General features: G+C 35.9%; 1 protein-coding gene across 9 annotated transcripts in view; it reads right to left on the bottom strand.

Annotated features, from left to right (window-relative positions):
* The window catches only part of STXBP5L (syntaxin binding protein 5L), a 440,807-nt gene that overhangs the window by 172,012 nt on the left and 253,549 nt on the right, over positions 1 to 15,246 (bottom strand). For all 9 annotated transcript variants that reach the window (XM_064374676.1, XM_064374677.1, XM_064374680.1 and 6 more), the window contains one exon: positions 9,700 to 9,854. In XM_064374676.1, the coding sequence (XP_064230746.1) occupies positions 9,700 to 9,854 (155 nt within the window). The remainder of the gene's footprint in view (positions 1 to 9,699; positions 9,855 to 15,246) is intronic.

Below are 15,246 nucleotides of genomic sequence, written 5' to 3'. Positions count from 1 at the left end.
GATTGAAGGCCACATAACCTGAACATGCCCAGATAAACCAAGCATGCAACCACAGGTAGAAACTAAGTGCCCGGAACAAGGAACAGGGACTAAAATTAGGAAGCATACATTGCATGCCAGGCTGCAGGATCCAATCAGATAGAGCCCTGGTATCACCCCAGGGAAAAATCCAGTCAGAGCACACCTCCTAGCATCATCCTATGGCAAGAGCCAATCAGATCATGTCTCCTCATTACCCTCTGAATATAAAACCTTCCTTAATCCCCAGCTTGAGGAGACAGATTTGAGATCTATCTCTTTGCCAGTTCACTCACAATAAACCTTTCTTGCTGCAAAGACCTGGTGCTTCAGTGTTTGGCTTTCCATTGTGCATGAGCAAAGAGACCCAGTTTAGTTCAACAACGAAGTTGGTGAACCAGATGGGACTTCTATAAATCCTTACGGGGCAGTTTTGCCTGTGGCTCACCAGCTCCATATCAGGGAAGAGCTCCACTTGAGGGTCTAAGCAGCTGTCTAGGTGTTTTACTCGGTGATTTGCTCTTGGTTCCTGTCTCGCCAGCATGGCCCTGCTGACTTTTGGTGCTTTGATTTTCATTTTTGCAGCAAAGAAAAAGTTTTGAATTTTGGAACATATTTTTTTCCTCTTTTATTTTTATTTTTTGGTGAATTAATCTCTGTGCAAGTGACCAACTCTCAGCTCCTTTCTTATCAACTTCCACTAGGGAGACTTGTCAACCTCCACAAGGGGGCCTAAGTTAGGGGATTTCAACTTCGACTGAAAGGAGAATAAGGGGGTATGCTCACGTGGCACTCTTCATTATAAATTTGACTAGGAACTTGACTGGGAACTTGGAACTTGGATGTGTATATGTGTACATATTAAGTTTAGGGTTTGTCTAGTTACTTGTTTAATGTTGTTAAGACCACTTAGCAAACCCTGAACAAGCTGCCAGTGGCGGCAAAGGAGGCCTGATTCAGGGTTGCTGTCTATTCCAATCAACTAGACTGAGCAAATATTTGCTTGATTATCAGCTGGAGGTCAATCTTCCCCATCCAGAAGGGATTAAAGATGTCTGAAGCTTACAGAGACAAGTTTCAGCCTTGTCTGTTTGCTCTCATTGAGGGGATCAAACTCAGAGTCCAGAATGCTGTGCTTTGTCTTGTTTGATTGGCTGGTTCTGTTTCTGTTTGTATATTTGTATTCAGATATGCATAGTAATATTTGGCTTAAGCAGTGGTTAGTACTTTGATGGCACAGAAACAGCCTAATTAGAAAATTATTTAATTGAGGGACTACATTGCTCCCTCTAGCCCTTTTAGGTACTCCTAGGTGACTAGGAGATACCCAACCCATTGGTGATTCACTGGGAAGGAATCTCCATAAGCACCACATTGCAGACCCAAAATATATATCTCTCTCTAGAGCAGGGCCTTGCTCTAGCCATCTGAGATAAACCTCCAAGCAAAATGAGGAATGTTAATTGTAGCAGGACTCCAGCAGCACAAGCCATAATGGTACAACAGTGGCCAAAGAAAATGCATCTTCCTTTGTTGAGGTCTTTAAAGCCTTCAGGCAATACACTGACATTGACCCTGGACACCCAGGTAACCTGAGAGTTTTATCAGTCAGTGTCCCTGGCATAAGAGGAAACCTACAAAAAGTAGAAAAGGTATTGGGAATATCAATATCTCAAGTGGTCAAGATTGCCTTTAAGGCATTTAATCATCTTGTTCAAGTCCAAAAAGGGCAAAAGCTATGCGACATGAGACAACAAGCTATGTTGCTTGCTGTGGCTGTTGGCCACAACCAACCAAGATGCAAGATCGTGCATGGTAGCCAAAAACAAATGGCCATGGGTAAGACCCCTGGGACCACACTGCTAGCCAAAATGGCTGTACACTCTTGAGGCCACGACGTGCATATTGTAAACAAGAGAACCATTGGAAATGGGAGTGCCCTAACTATCCCAGGCAGGTGGAGGAAGAAGCTGTCCATCAGTCAGCCCACCAGATACCAGTTTTCTGATAGTGATTAAAAATAATAGGACTGGGGATCTTATATGATCTAAGAACCCTGGGTAATAACTAATATAGAAAAGAGACTTATGAGCTTTCTAATTGACAATAGAGCTAGCCTTCTTCCACTAGCTCCTCTCTTCCTGCTGCTCTACCCCACTACTTTGCTACTCTGGTTTCTCTAAAATTCAGTAAGGGGTTTCAGCCATGTGGGACAGATAAATTTAAGCTAAAATTGTTAGTTTGACAGAGACGAAGTTTGAATCTAACTGTCCCTTTTAACTAGTGAGTTATGGCTGACATATAGCTAAAGCTTTAAAAATTAAAGCTATGTTATTATTTGTAGCTGGTTGCATGTACACATCTGGTTGTATTTATCTATGGTACCAAATTGGCTTGTAAATAGAGGAGTACTCATAAATTAAGCAAGTAAGACCAGGCATTTTTCAAGTTCACATGACTTAGAAATCTTTTGGCAAATGGGACTAGTATAAGGTTGACGGTTTGTGTTCTCTGAATTATTTTGTGTCCTCTGAATTATTTGACTTTAAGGTCATTACTTTTATAATATTTGCCTGACATGCAGTTATATAAAATAATTAATAGATAAATAATTTGGAATGATGACTAGCTTTGTCTAATATCTCAGTTTTTATAAGTAATCTCAGCACACTGCTAAACATACATAAATAAAAGTAAATGGGATAAATAGCTATAAATAATTTTTTATGTAATTTGAAATCCTAAATTATACTCATTAAATGTAGAAGTCATTTTCAAATATGATAAAAACTGAAACAAATTACTGAACATAAATAGGGTTGTCTTTGGCTTCTTAAATTTAATAGAAAGACTAGAAGGACTAACAGAAAGACTAAATATCCATAAAAATGTTATAGGGAAATATGTTTTTCTAACAATTATAAAATGGTTCTTGGCCAAGCATGGTGGCTCACACCTGTAATCTCAGCAATTTGGTAGGCTAAGGTGGAAGGATTGCTTGAGGCCAGGAGTTTGAAACCACCCTGGGTAATAAGGCAAGACTCCATCTCTACAAAAAATAAAATAATTAGCCAGATATGATGACATGTACCTGGTGTTTCAGCTACTTGGAAGGCCAAGGTGAAAGGATCACTTGAGCCCAAGAGTTTGAGGCTGCACTGAGCCATGATCATGCCACTGCACTCTAGCCTGGGCAAAAGAGCAAGACCCTGTCTCTAAAATAAAAATAAAAATAAAAATAAAAAATTGAAATAATAAAAATAGAATGGTTATTATCTATTAAATAATAATATGTAACAGGCAATTCAGGATTTTGTGCTTCCTATGTTTTTAATAAAATTTAAGGTTACTAGAGGCTAAAAATTCCAATTGATAAATAATTCTGTATATAAAGTATGACAAAGTAAGGTGTGCTTAATAAGAGAAAAAAGTTATAAGAGAAAAAAATGTCTTTTATTGAGAAAAAATATTTTTTTCTAATTTGAATGTTATTTAAAGGGAGTATCAAAATGTGTATTCAGGAAGGAAATAGACACAAGATAGAAAAGATGTAAATAGGAGAGGGAGACAGAGAGACAGAGAGAGAGAGAGAGAGAGAGGTAAAGAAAGTTACAGATGTAAAGATAAGAGAAAGACTTGCATGATAAATCTTTTTCCTAGAGTGACATGACTGGTTACTTAAGAAGAGGAAGTATAGAGTGAGGCAAAGTGTCTCAGTAATCCATAGATGGTCTGAGTAAATCATGATAAGGTTCATGAATGGGAACTTATGAAGGAAATTTTGGGTGTGATTAAGCTGGTTATAATTAAAATAAATTATTTGTGCCAGTCTTTCTAAAGAATAAACTTTGATGTTAAAATACACTGATACAAAACTTTAAAACTTGGTCTCCTATGTTAAAACAACAAAGAACAACAAAGCTTGCTTTTTTTTTTTTTTTTTTTTTGAGACAGAATCTCTATCACCCAGGCTGGAGTGCAGTGGTACAATCTCAGCTCACTGCAACCTCCACCTTCAGGTTCAAGTGATTCTCCTGCCTCAGCCTCCCAAGTAGCTGGGATTACAGATGTGTACCGCCTCACTCAGATGATTTTTATATTTTCAGTAGAGACGGGGTTTCACTATGTTGGCCAGGCTGGTCTTGAACTCCTGACCTCAGGCGATCCACCCACTTCAGCCTCCCAAAGTGATGGGATTACAGGGATGAGCCACTGCACCCAGCAAACAAAGGTTTCTTAAAATATTAATTGCTTTTAGTAAGATTGCAAGAAGTTTTATTTTTAATTCTGAAATCTGTTTCTTTAACAACCATCCTCTGAATTACAAACAAGATTCTATTTCTGTCACATTTCTTTTTGAGAACTGCCTAGTTTCTCTGGTTTTACTTTTAACCTGAAGTTCTAGAAAAGCAATGTTTTACTCAGTATAACTTGATTGAGTACTCTTGGCTTTTCTTTATGTGTCTGAATTATTTTATGTAACCAGAACTTCATATGCTATTGTTAAGAACCATATATTCCCTGTTCGAGGTAACTGGCTTAGGAAATACAGATTCTGTGTTTTACGAAGAACGTTTCCTGTACTTTATGCTGTCCTTATTGGGTTTTGACTGCTTCAGAAAATTGAGCTTTACAAAGGTTAAGGTTTTTACATCCATGTAACTTTCTGTATTGTTTTGAAGTCTTCTGATTGTTACTCTTACTTTGGTTGAATAAGTATTTATTTAGCAGTGAACTATCATTCTATTCAAGAAAGTAGTTTTTGAACTTTTTGACATCTTTGGCAGGTTTCTCCAGGATCCAAATATTTAATTAAGCCTTTTGGCCTAAAGTTAATTTTACTATTTTCCACATCGACCCCCTGAAGAGCCTCAAAGGGTTTATCTGTCATCTTGTACAGATATTAAATGATTAGGCTTATTTGATAAATAATACAGGAAGTACTGTCAAATAAGGAATGGTGTTTAATTTCCCTTAACTTATATATGTGTGTGTTATTAAAATGTGTGAAATTGTACAGGATTCCTAAAATTCTGATATGCCAAGATATGTGTCATAATAGTGATTATTACGTTAAATGACTATGCCAATAAAATGTCTAAATTGCCTTGTCAATTGAAAATTCTCATCAGATCTTTGGCTATAATTGTTCTGGGGTTTTGTCATCCAGTTATTATTTTAAATTCTTCTCTGGAGGTATTTGCAATGGACTAGAGTTTAAAATTGCTAATCAAAATAAAGAAAAAAAAATTTTTTTGAAACAGTCTTACTCTGTTGCCCAGGCTGGAGTACAGTGGTGCAGTCATAGCTCGCTGCAGCTTCCATCTCCTGGGCTCAAGTTTGATCCTCCTATGTCAGTCTATGGATTAGCTAGGATTACAGGGATGTACCACTACACCCAGCTAATATTTTTATTTTTAGTAGAGATAGGTCTCGCTATGTTGTGCAGGCTGGTCTTGAAATCCTGAGCTCAAGCTATCCACTCAGCCTTCCAAAGTGCTGATATTACAGGTATAAGTCACTACACTTGGCCAGCCAAACAAAATTATTTAAATGAAATTAAATAATTGATAAAGATAATGTTTTTGTGGCTTAAATGTTTTGTTTTCCAAATTCAAGGAAATTTTCTGTCATAAGCTATCTATAGTTTGCAATATTTTGGTAAAGTATCCTTTATTGAACAAAGGTGGAAACATTTGTTTTTTTCTCCCTACTTGATTCCTCTAAAATTCAGAGGTTATACATGAGTATTCTTATTTTATTTATATAAGTTAAATAAAAATCTTCTCTCTCTTGAAAGTAGGACACAATTAAGAACATTGGTTATAGTACCAAGATATAGACTGAAATGTTATATGTAAGAATGTATGTAAAATGCCTGTCTTCAAGAGTTCCCAGCTTTACAGTGAGTAAGTAAAAACTGTCACTTCCTGGTAGGCCCAAGAACCTTAAGACTGTAAGTAAAATATAACACCTGACTTGGTCGGGCCATCTAGCTTCAAGAGGTTCTAATATTTGTGATTTCTTATTTGATCAATGTGGACAGGAAATGTTATGCTTGTAAGAAAAGCAAAAGTGTATCAATTATTACATTATAACCCTGTGCATTGTCCACAATTCCTTGTCATTTAGCTGTAGACTGGATTAGATTCTGAATTCTCCTAAGATCTTCCAATATTTGGTTATAACTAAATCCTAATGGAGTCACCTAGCTCGCTCCCCGCCCCCTCCCCCATCCAGACTAGGGATGCTCTGGGGACATTCAGGGGATTTCCCCTTTAAAATCTAACCAACGAGGTGAATTAAAATATCAGAACTGGACACAAACTGGGCCCATAGGATACTATAGTCTCCTTGTCTCAAAGAAGTTGATGCTGACTTCTTTTGTAAAAGCTACAATGAAAATAGTAATGGGGACCCCCTCACTGTCTGCATTCCACACTCTGTTGGGGCTCTCCTCAATTCACATCACAAGAGGCCTAGAAAACTATGCAGTTCTCTTTCTATCCTCACCTCCCCTTACCACGATCCAATATAACTTACTTAATTCTGCCACTTTCCTTAACTTTCCTGATGTGTGGTCTGCCCAACAGGCAGAACTGCATGCTCTTACTAGACATGTCTTTCAGCCAAAGGTAAAATGGCCAATATTTATACAGACAGCAAGCATGCCTTGAGATAGCTCACAACCTTAGTATCTGTGTGAAATATGTCCATAACACCATATTGGAAAACCATTTCATGCCTTCATGGACTACTTCACATTACCAGAAAGCCCCTTTGAGTTACGGCAACAATATTTTACTCAGTTCCCCGTCTCTCAAGGATACCGGCATGTACCAGTTACAGTTTGCATGTTTTAGCATTGCATTGAAGACTTCTATTGTCAACAGGCCACAGCCATGGCAGTAGTTAAGGCCCTGTTGGAACATTTATACCAACCTGAGAAGTCGCTCAAGAGCTTCATAATGCCCAAGGAACTCATTGTACGGGGCAAATTACTGAAAACATTTGTATAATTTGGCCTATGTATCAACATCTCCATTGTGCTTACCACCTCTAGTCCTCTGGACTGGTGAAATAGACCAAGGGAATAAGAAAAGCCCAATTGGCAAAGATTTGTGGTGTAGCATTTAACCTGCCATAACCCAAGGCCCTTTCTTTAGTCCTCCTTAACCCTGGCATGCTTTCAGTGTTCCTTCATAGAGTTCTAAATTCATCCAGATGGTCAGGGCAGGCAACACATTTGTGGTAGTCTGTAATCTTTACTGATCCCCTTCCAAGTAGGACTCCTCAATGGCATTTATTTCTGCTTGTCCCATTGGCCCCTGTAAATCTCCTGGGAAAGGATTTTGTACAAATCTGCCAGGTCCATATTTCCTTCTCCCAAGGGGGAAATAATATTAGAATTATCCTCACCAGAAGATCTGGCCACATAAATGGCTTTACCTTAATTCTCATCTCTTGAGTTGGCCTCACCAGCACTACTCACCCTGCTCTCCAAGAGCTATCATCTGTGCCCTGAGAGTCCTGGGGCACAATCCAGCACCAATGATAACCCCATAGATTACAGTTGGGGATGCACTCAAGGATGTGATTTACTTGGAGAGGTTAACTAACTCTAATGAAGGAGCTAGAATAGGAAGGTTTCTGGGGCCCTGGTTTGGACTAAGTTCTGCTTGAGATGGATATATGGTCAGAAACCTTTCCTGCACTGTTAATAGAGTTAAAGTACATCTCCTAGCTTTTGACAAATAAAAAATTCCATCCTCATTACCACTTTCTGAAAAATGAAGATTTATATATATGGCTTGAAAGTGAATAGGAATGGTTACATTGCATTTATGCTTTATTGAACATTAGTAGAAATTATCCTAACATCTCTACCAATGTGCAGAAATCTATATACACACAGACCACACATTCTCAATTTCTATTGCTCACACATCTTCTTCCTCAAGGCTCTTCAGAGGAGGCATTTTCCTAAGCTCAGCTGTTGGTCCTCTGTTCTTTCTTCATTTATTCCTTCATCATTCATTTTTATAACTCCAAAGAACACTTATATTTTGATGATTCATAAATATTGTAAGACAATTTCTCTCTTTTTCTGTTCTCTAAACAACTCTACTGTCTCACAGACTTACTTTCCTCTCTTTCCAAAAACTGCTATTACTATGCATGAAACCATGACTATTTAACTAGCTTATAAATTAATACATTATTTATAGTCTGAACCATACAACTCAGCACTTAATTAAGGTGTTACATTACTTAAACTTAAAAAATCATAGTAATCTCACCCATCTGACCAGATTTTATGCAATTTGACATCAGAGATTAGTTTTATACTTTATCTGTATGCCCAACAAGTTCTTGTAGTCCTGAGGCCATAGAATGATTCAATAAATATTTGACAATTAAAAACATAAATAAATTGTCTGTCTCTAGTAACTTTGAAAATAAAGTGCTACATTGATTATTATTTAATGTCAGTTTATCCCATCTTTTTAATATGAGACTAAATAACTTAAAGTTAATACATTTAATAATAGAACTCACAACATATATAATTTTATAGTTTAAGAAGTATAATCACTTAACCTTGCAGTAGTCATGTGGAGACCATATTATGATTCTCTTTCTAAAAATCATAAATAAAACTCATAAATGGAAAGTTACTTGCCCAAGGTCACCTAGCTAGTAAGTGCCAGAGCTAAATCATAACCCCACATATTCTATCCCTAAATCCAGTGCTCTTTCCCCTAGATCTATACATTCCCTCTTAAACATATAGTAATATATATACACTTACTATGTTGTTGTGACACAACTCATATTTCCTTTTTTATGAGAGGAAATTTCTCACATTTTAGATTTCATTAAAATTTTTACTTATTTATTTATTATATTTTTTAGAGATGGACACTCACTATGTTGCCCAGGCTGGTCTCAAACTCCTGAACTCAAACAATCTGCCTGCCTTGGCCTCTCAAAGTGCTAGGATTACAGCCATGAGCCACCACACCTGGCCACATTATGAAACTATTTCATCATTATTAGATTTCATTATATGGATTGTATATAAGTTTAGAAAAAGTCTTTATAGTCAGGATAATAAAATTAAATATGCATTTCTCTTCCCAAAGGCCCTTCTGACCATTCTCAAAATTTTAAAAAGTCATTAACCACACATTTGCAATCCTAGAGTAATCAGAGGTGCTGCAGTTGCATCTGAAGCAAAGCCAGATGTGAAATAGATGCAGCACCACCACAGTTACAGATTACTAATATAAGGTAAGTGCTTTAACTTTGATTGGCTTTGGGATGGAATGGATGGAGCTGGTCTGAGAGAGGCTATTAAGAGACCTCAGCTTCCCCAAGTGATTTCATCCCGGACCCTTATCGGACCCTCCCAGCTCAGCTTCCACCATCTAATCAAAGTTTAAAGCACTTACCTGATATTAGAACCTGAAATTCCAGCATTGCTGTACTACATCTGTCTTATTTCCAGTTTGTCAAGTAGGTACAATTGCAGAATCTGCTCCAGCACCTGTAGCTCACAGTGTTATACCATAGTAGACATCCGCTGCGAAAACTGAAAATATTTAACCTTAATTTTGTTAGAAACTTGTCATTTCAAAAATGAATTTTTCAACATTAAATTTCATTTTAGTTACTTACCATTTGGATAGGGTGTTTCACATAAAGTTAGAAATTCAACAATAGGATGATCCATTTCAAGTACTGTAATTGCTTTTCCATGCATGATGGTTAAACTTGGTCTTCTACAAGCTTTGTCATAGGACAGCCCACCAGAGAATATTATGAATGGTTCGCTACATAGGAGAAAACGTTAATGAGACTCAGAAGTCCTTTAACATGACACAAAGTCACAGGACTGAACCTATAAAGAACAGGCTTATTGTATACCATATAATTTGACAGACAGTAAAAAACTTGCCTGGCTCAAAATTTTTCATTCACTAACCTACTCTTCTACTATATCCCACTTTCTAGATGTAAATTCTCACTATTAAATTTACTAATGGATCAGTCTAAAGATGTTGGGGTAGGTTTGGGGAAAGGCAGTGAGCTTGGAGGGAGGTGGATATGCTCACTGACTCTCAAAAGGCATCTTCATATATATTAGTTAGTTCCCAAACTCTAAATCACTAACACTGGAATATTAGTCATGTTAGAATATCAGGATAACTAGCTGGCTTGTGGGGCCTAAAATCTCTACGAGAGAAAATAGACAAATTTTAATATAAAATGAAATGTGACAGTGGAAGGCCCAGAATGGCAGAGAGTAAAATAAAAATTCTAGATAATGGAGTTTCTGTCAAAAGAGAGTAAAGATAAAAAGGTGGAGAAAGCTAATATGTAAGAGAATAATAGTTAATCAAAGATAAATTGCCTTTTCTATTTTACTTGTGGCCAATCAGCTCTATATATGTTACTCAACTAACTTTAAACAATATTTTTGTCTATTGATTTATAAAAATACTATCAGATAGTAGAGTGGGGTTAAGATGACTCTAAAACATTATAGCTATCTGAAAATTATGAAATCATTTCAAAATTTTCATTTTTAATTTCTCAAATCGATACTTATATATCTTTAGTGTATGTGTACAAAAGAAAATGTGTATTAGCAGGAATTATTTTCAAGAAAAAGTAAATACCAAATTTGAAAATATTCTTTTCTAATTTTTAAAAAAGAACTAGAGGCTTTTATTGTACCAAATTATTTGAGAATATAATGCTCACCTACATAATTCACTTACATCCTATTTGATAAGCTGAAGAATCTACTTTTCCCTAGAAATCACTCTATAAGATTTCCTTTTCTCTTCCATTTTGTACTGTGTGTGGCACCAAACATTATCAATGGGACATTTGCTGATCTTATGTTGGTTATATAACCAAAAAGGGGGGCTTTTTAACAAAGTTTCTATCCAAACCTATATGTAAAATGCATGTACTATTTTCTATTTATTATTCTATCTTAATATTCTGATGTAAATATTTGAGTTACAAGCAAAATAAGTAAAAATACTTTACCTTATTTCACCTCAGTTGATTTGAGTAATAGTCTTGCACCAGTGATTTGATATGGCAAGTGACCAACCTACTAACGGTGCTACTAAAAAGCATGTTTATTATTTCTATAAAACATATATTTATATTATTTATAAGGTTTATCCAGATTTAAAAAGCATTTCTAATATAGTTATTTATGAAATACTATGAAAGATTCTACCTTTGTTTATTGCTTCGTTTTGCAAAAGAAGGCCACACCTTAAGAGAATGTAGTATCTTTTCATAAATATTAAGCTTAACTGTATACTATAAATATTAATAAAGGCCATAAATATGTATTTTTTTCTTGTGTAAAAGTAGGTAAATTTATTCTCATCCCCTAATACTAATCCCAACATAGAATAAGGAATAATTTACCTCCCCCGCTTTTTTGTATATACATTGGAAATAGGTCCTCTCCAATACTGAAAGGAAGTAAAACCTCTTCTGCTCTAATTACGACTCTACATCAGAATACTCTGGGTCTGAAGTTAGTTGTTAATATATATGCATTTCTCTATAAATTACTGAGTGATTGAATAAAAAGTTATTTCCTCAGGAAAGTGCTCAGGGAACCACTCATTGTTAACTGTACTAAATATTTAATTATCACATTAAGTCCTCATAAGTTATGTTCTCATTTTATTAATGAGGTTAAGTAACAGCTAAGCAGCAACATTTAAGGAAAATTGAGATCTATCAGACTCCAAAGCCTATGCTTCTAAACACTCCTATATATTGCGTCTAGTAATAAATAGCTACAATTTACTGAATGTTTACCATGTGGCATATATTGTGCTATGTGTATATATAAAGTAAATTTTGTGTAATCCTCACAACAACCTTGATGAAGAAAGTACTATTAGTCCCATTTATACATAAGGAATCTAAGATTAATGCAGATTAAACTTATTCAGCGTCAAGCAGCTAGTGAGTACCAGGACAAAGATTCAAAACCAGACTCAAAAGCCCACGTTTTTCATTTTTAGTTTAATGTTTCCCAAACTGTGGAATACAACTTGGTAGTTGTTCAGCATTAAAACATCACATTTGATAATTTGATAAGCACTTGTAAAACTGTATCTCCGTTTAGAAATTTTGCATTTCATGGCATATGTTAAAAATTCTGAGAAATCATAAGGTAAACAATCCAATTTACTTTTATAAAATTTGTAATTTCTCAAATTTATTAGATTACAGATCCGTTTTATTCCATGAATATCATTAGTGGTCAAAGGAACACAGTTGCTTGATAATGCTGTACCACAATAAATGTTGTACTGCACTAAACTGTCTCAGGTGTTACTTAATACAAAGATTCTATTAAGGAATTCCTATCAGATAGATTCTTATAAAAGAAATAACCATATACTTGAAATGTCCTCAAACTTAAAGAAAGCATTAATAAAAAATAACAAATTATGAATAGAAAACTTGGATGAATCTCAAAGGCATTCTACTGAGTGAAAGAAGCTAGGCTTAAAAGGTTACATAATATATAACTGCATTTATATAACCGTCCTCAAAAGGCAAAACTATAGTGATGGAGAGTAGATCAGTGGTTGCTAAGCTTTGGGAGTTGGGGAGAGGAATGACTATAAAGGAGCACAATAGGAGAGTTGTAAGAAATGATGGAAATATTCTTTATTTTTATTGTGGTGGTAGTTTTAGAAATCTATACACGTGTTTAAAAACATGAAACTGTACACCAAAAGAAAAACATAATTTTACTGTACATATAATTTGTAAAATACATAAAATAAACAGGATTAAAATTTTGTCCCAATGAAGGCAACAAGACTAAACAAGTTGTCTAACATAATAAATATTAAATGCTAACATATATTGAGTATTTATGATACTGTAGGCATCACATGCAGAATTTTACATGCATTCTTTTACTTAATCCTTATCACATCGCAGTGAGATAATTACTCCATTTAACAGATGGGTATATTAAGGCTTAGAGAACTTAATTATACATAAAGCCTATTAGTAGGCTGCCATGATAGGAACAGATTAAAAGACTACCAGAAAATAACTTTCTTTAGCTTCAGAAAACCTAATAATTCTAATGGTAGTTGGTATATAAATCAATATTCCTTTCTTGAAGAGGATAAAATTATTAAGCCCAGAGGCCATCTTAGTTGGAGTGTCAGTAGGCATATTGGTGATTGGGGACAAATGATTCCCATATACATGTCTGTTTATCCCTGAAAATGTAAAGCAAGTCTGTGAATGGCTGGTCTGACATAAAAGCGAGAAGAAAACACATCCCTTACATGTGCTACCTATGTAGTCCAGTAAGAGACCCTATTGCTGCAGCTTATATGGTAGAGCTCTTCCTAAGTTTCCTGTTTCTGTGACAGCCATCCTGACTTTTAACTGTACAGTTTCTGCTGTGTAATAGGTAGAGCAGGGCTATAGCTATATAATTCCACTTCCTAACTGTGGCCCATTTTACTGTGGTAATAAATTTTAGTACTCTTAACCTCACTGCCCCTCTGCTTTTTAACCTCCTTCTGTGCTAAGCTCCAGAGGTGACTTTTCTAATAAAGTAGTAATCACAAAAAATAGAAGCAATTTATTAATGTACACAAGTAGATAGGATGACAGTAATTATGATCAATAATATGATTATTTCACATTAAAAATATGAAGAATTGATCACCATTCTAACTGGCGTGAGATGGTATCTCAATGTAGTTTTGATTTGCATTTCTCTAATGACCAGTGATGATGAGCATTTTTTCATATGTTTGTTGGCCTCATGTATGTCTTCTTTTGTAAAGCATCTGTTCATATCCTTTGCCCATTTTTGAATGGGCTTGTTTGTTTTTTTCTTGTAAATCTTTTTTAGCTCGTTGTAAATTCTGGATATCAGCCCTTTGTCAGACGGGTAGGCTGCAAAAATTTTTTCCCATTCTGTTGGTTGCCGATTCACTCTATTGACTGTTTCTTTTGCCGTGCAGAAGCTGTGGAGTTTGATTAGGTCCCATTTGTCTATTTTGGCTTTTGTTGCCAATGCTTTTGGTGTTTTGGTCATAAAGTCCTTGCCTACGCCTATGAATGGTTTTGCCTAGGTTTCCTTCTAGTGTTTTTATGGTGTTACGTCTTATGTTTAAGTCTTTAATCCATCTGGAGTCAATTTTAGTGTAAGGTGTCAGGAAGGGGTCCAGTTTCTGCTTTCTGCATATGGCTAGCCAGTTTTCCCAACACCACTTATTGAACAGGGAATCCTTTCCCCATTGCTTGTTTTTTTCAGGTTTGTCAAAAATCGGGTGGTTGTAGATATGTTGTGTCGCCTCCGACGCCTCTGTTCTGTTCCATTGGTCTATATCTCTGTTTTGGTACCAGTACCATGCTGTTTTGATTACCGTAGCCTTGTAGTAGAGTTTGATGTCCGGTAGTGTGATGCCTCCCGCTTTGTTCTTTTTGCTTAGAATTGACTTGGCTATGCGAGCTCTCTTTCGGTTCCATATGAAGTTTAAGGTGGTTTTTTGCAGTTCTGTGAAGAAGGTCATTGGTAGCTTGATGGGGATAGCGTTGAATCTGTAAATTACTTTGGGCAGTATGGCCATTTTCACGATATTGATTCTTCCTAACCATGAACATGGAATGTTTCTCCATCTGTTTGTATCCTCTCTTATTTCGTTGAACAGTGGTTTATAGTTCTCCTTGAAGAGGTTCTTTACGTTCCTTGTTAGTTGTATTCCTAGGTATTTTATTCTCTTTGTAGCAATTGTGAATGGCAGTTCGTTCTTGATTTGGCTCTCTTTAAGCCTGTTATTGGTGTATAGGAATGCTTGTGATTTTTGCACATTGATTTTGTATCCTGAGACTTTGCTGAAGTTGCTTATCAGTTTCAGGAGATTTTGGGCTGAGATGATGGGGTCTTCTAGATATACAATCATGTCATCTGCAAATAGAGAGAATTTGACTTCCTCCTTTCCTAATTGAATACCCTTTATTTCTTTTTCTTGCCTGATTGCTCTGGCTAGAACTTCCAGTACTATATTGAATAGGAGTGGTGAGAGAGGGCATCTTTGTCTAGTGCCAGATTTCAAAGGGAATGCTTCCAGTTTTTGCCCATTCAGTATGATATTGGCTGTTGGTTTGTCATAAATAGCTTTTATTATTTTGAGA

This window comes from Aotus nancymaae, unplaced genomic scaffold, assembly GCF_030222135.1.
Source record: "Aotus nancymaae isolate 86718 unplaced genomic scaffold, 86718_ANA_hifiasm-v0.15.2.pri h1tg000011l, whole genome shotgun sequence".
NCBI classification, from domain to species: Eukaryota; Metazoa; Chordata; class Mammalia; order Primates; family Aotidae; genus Aotus; species Aotus nancymaae.
The sequence above is the reverse complement of the archived record's forward strand: the minus strand, read 5'-3'. Positions and strand labels throughout refer to the sequence as shown.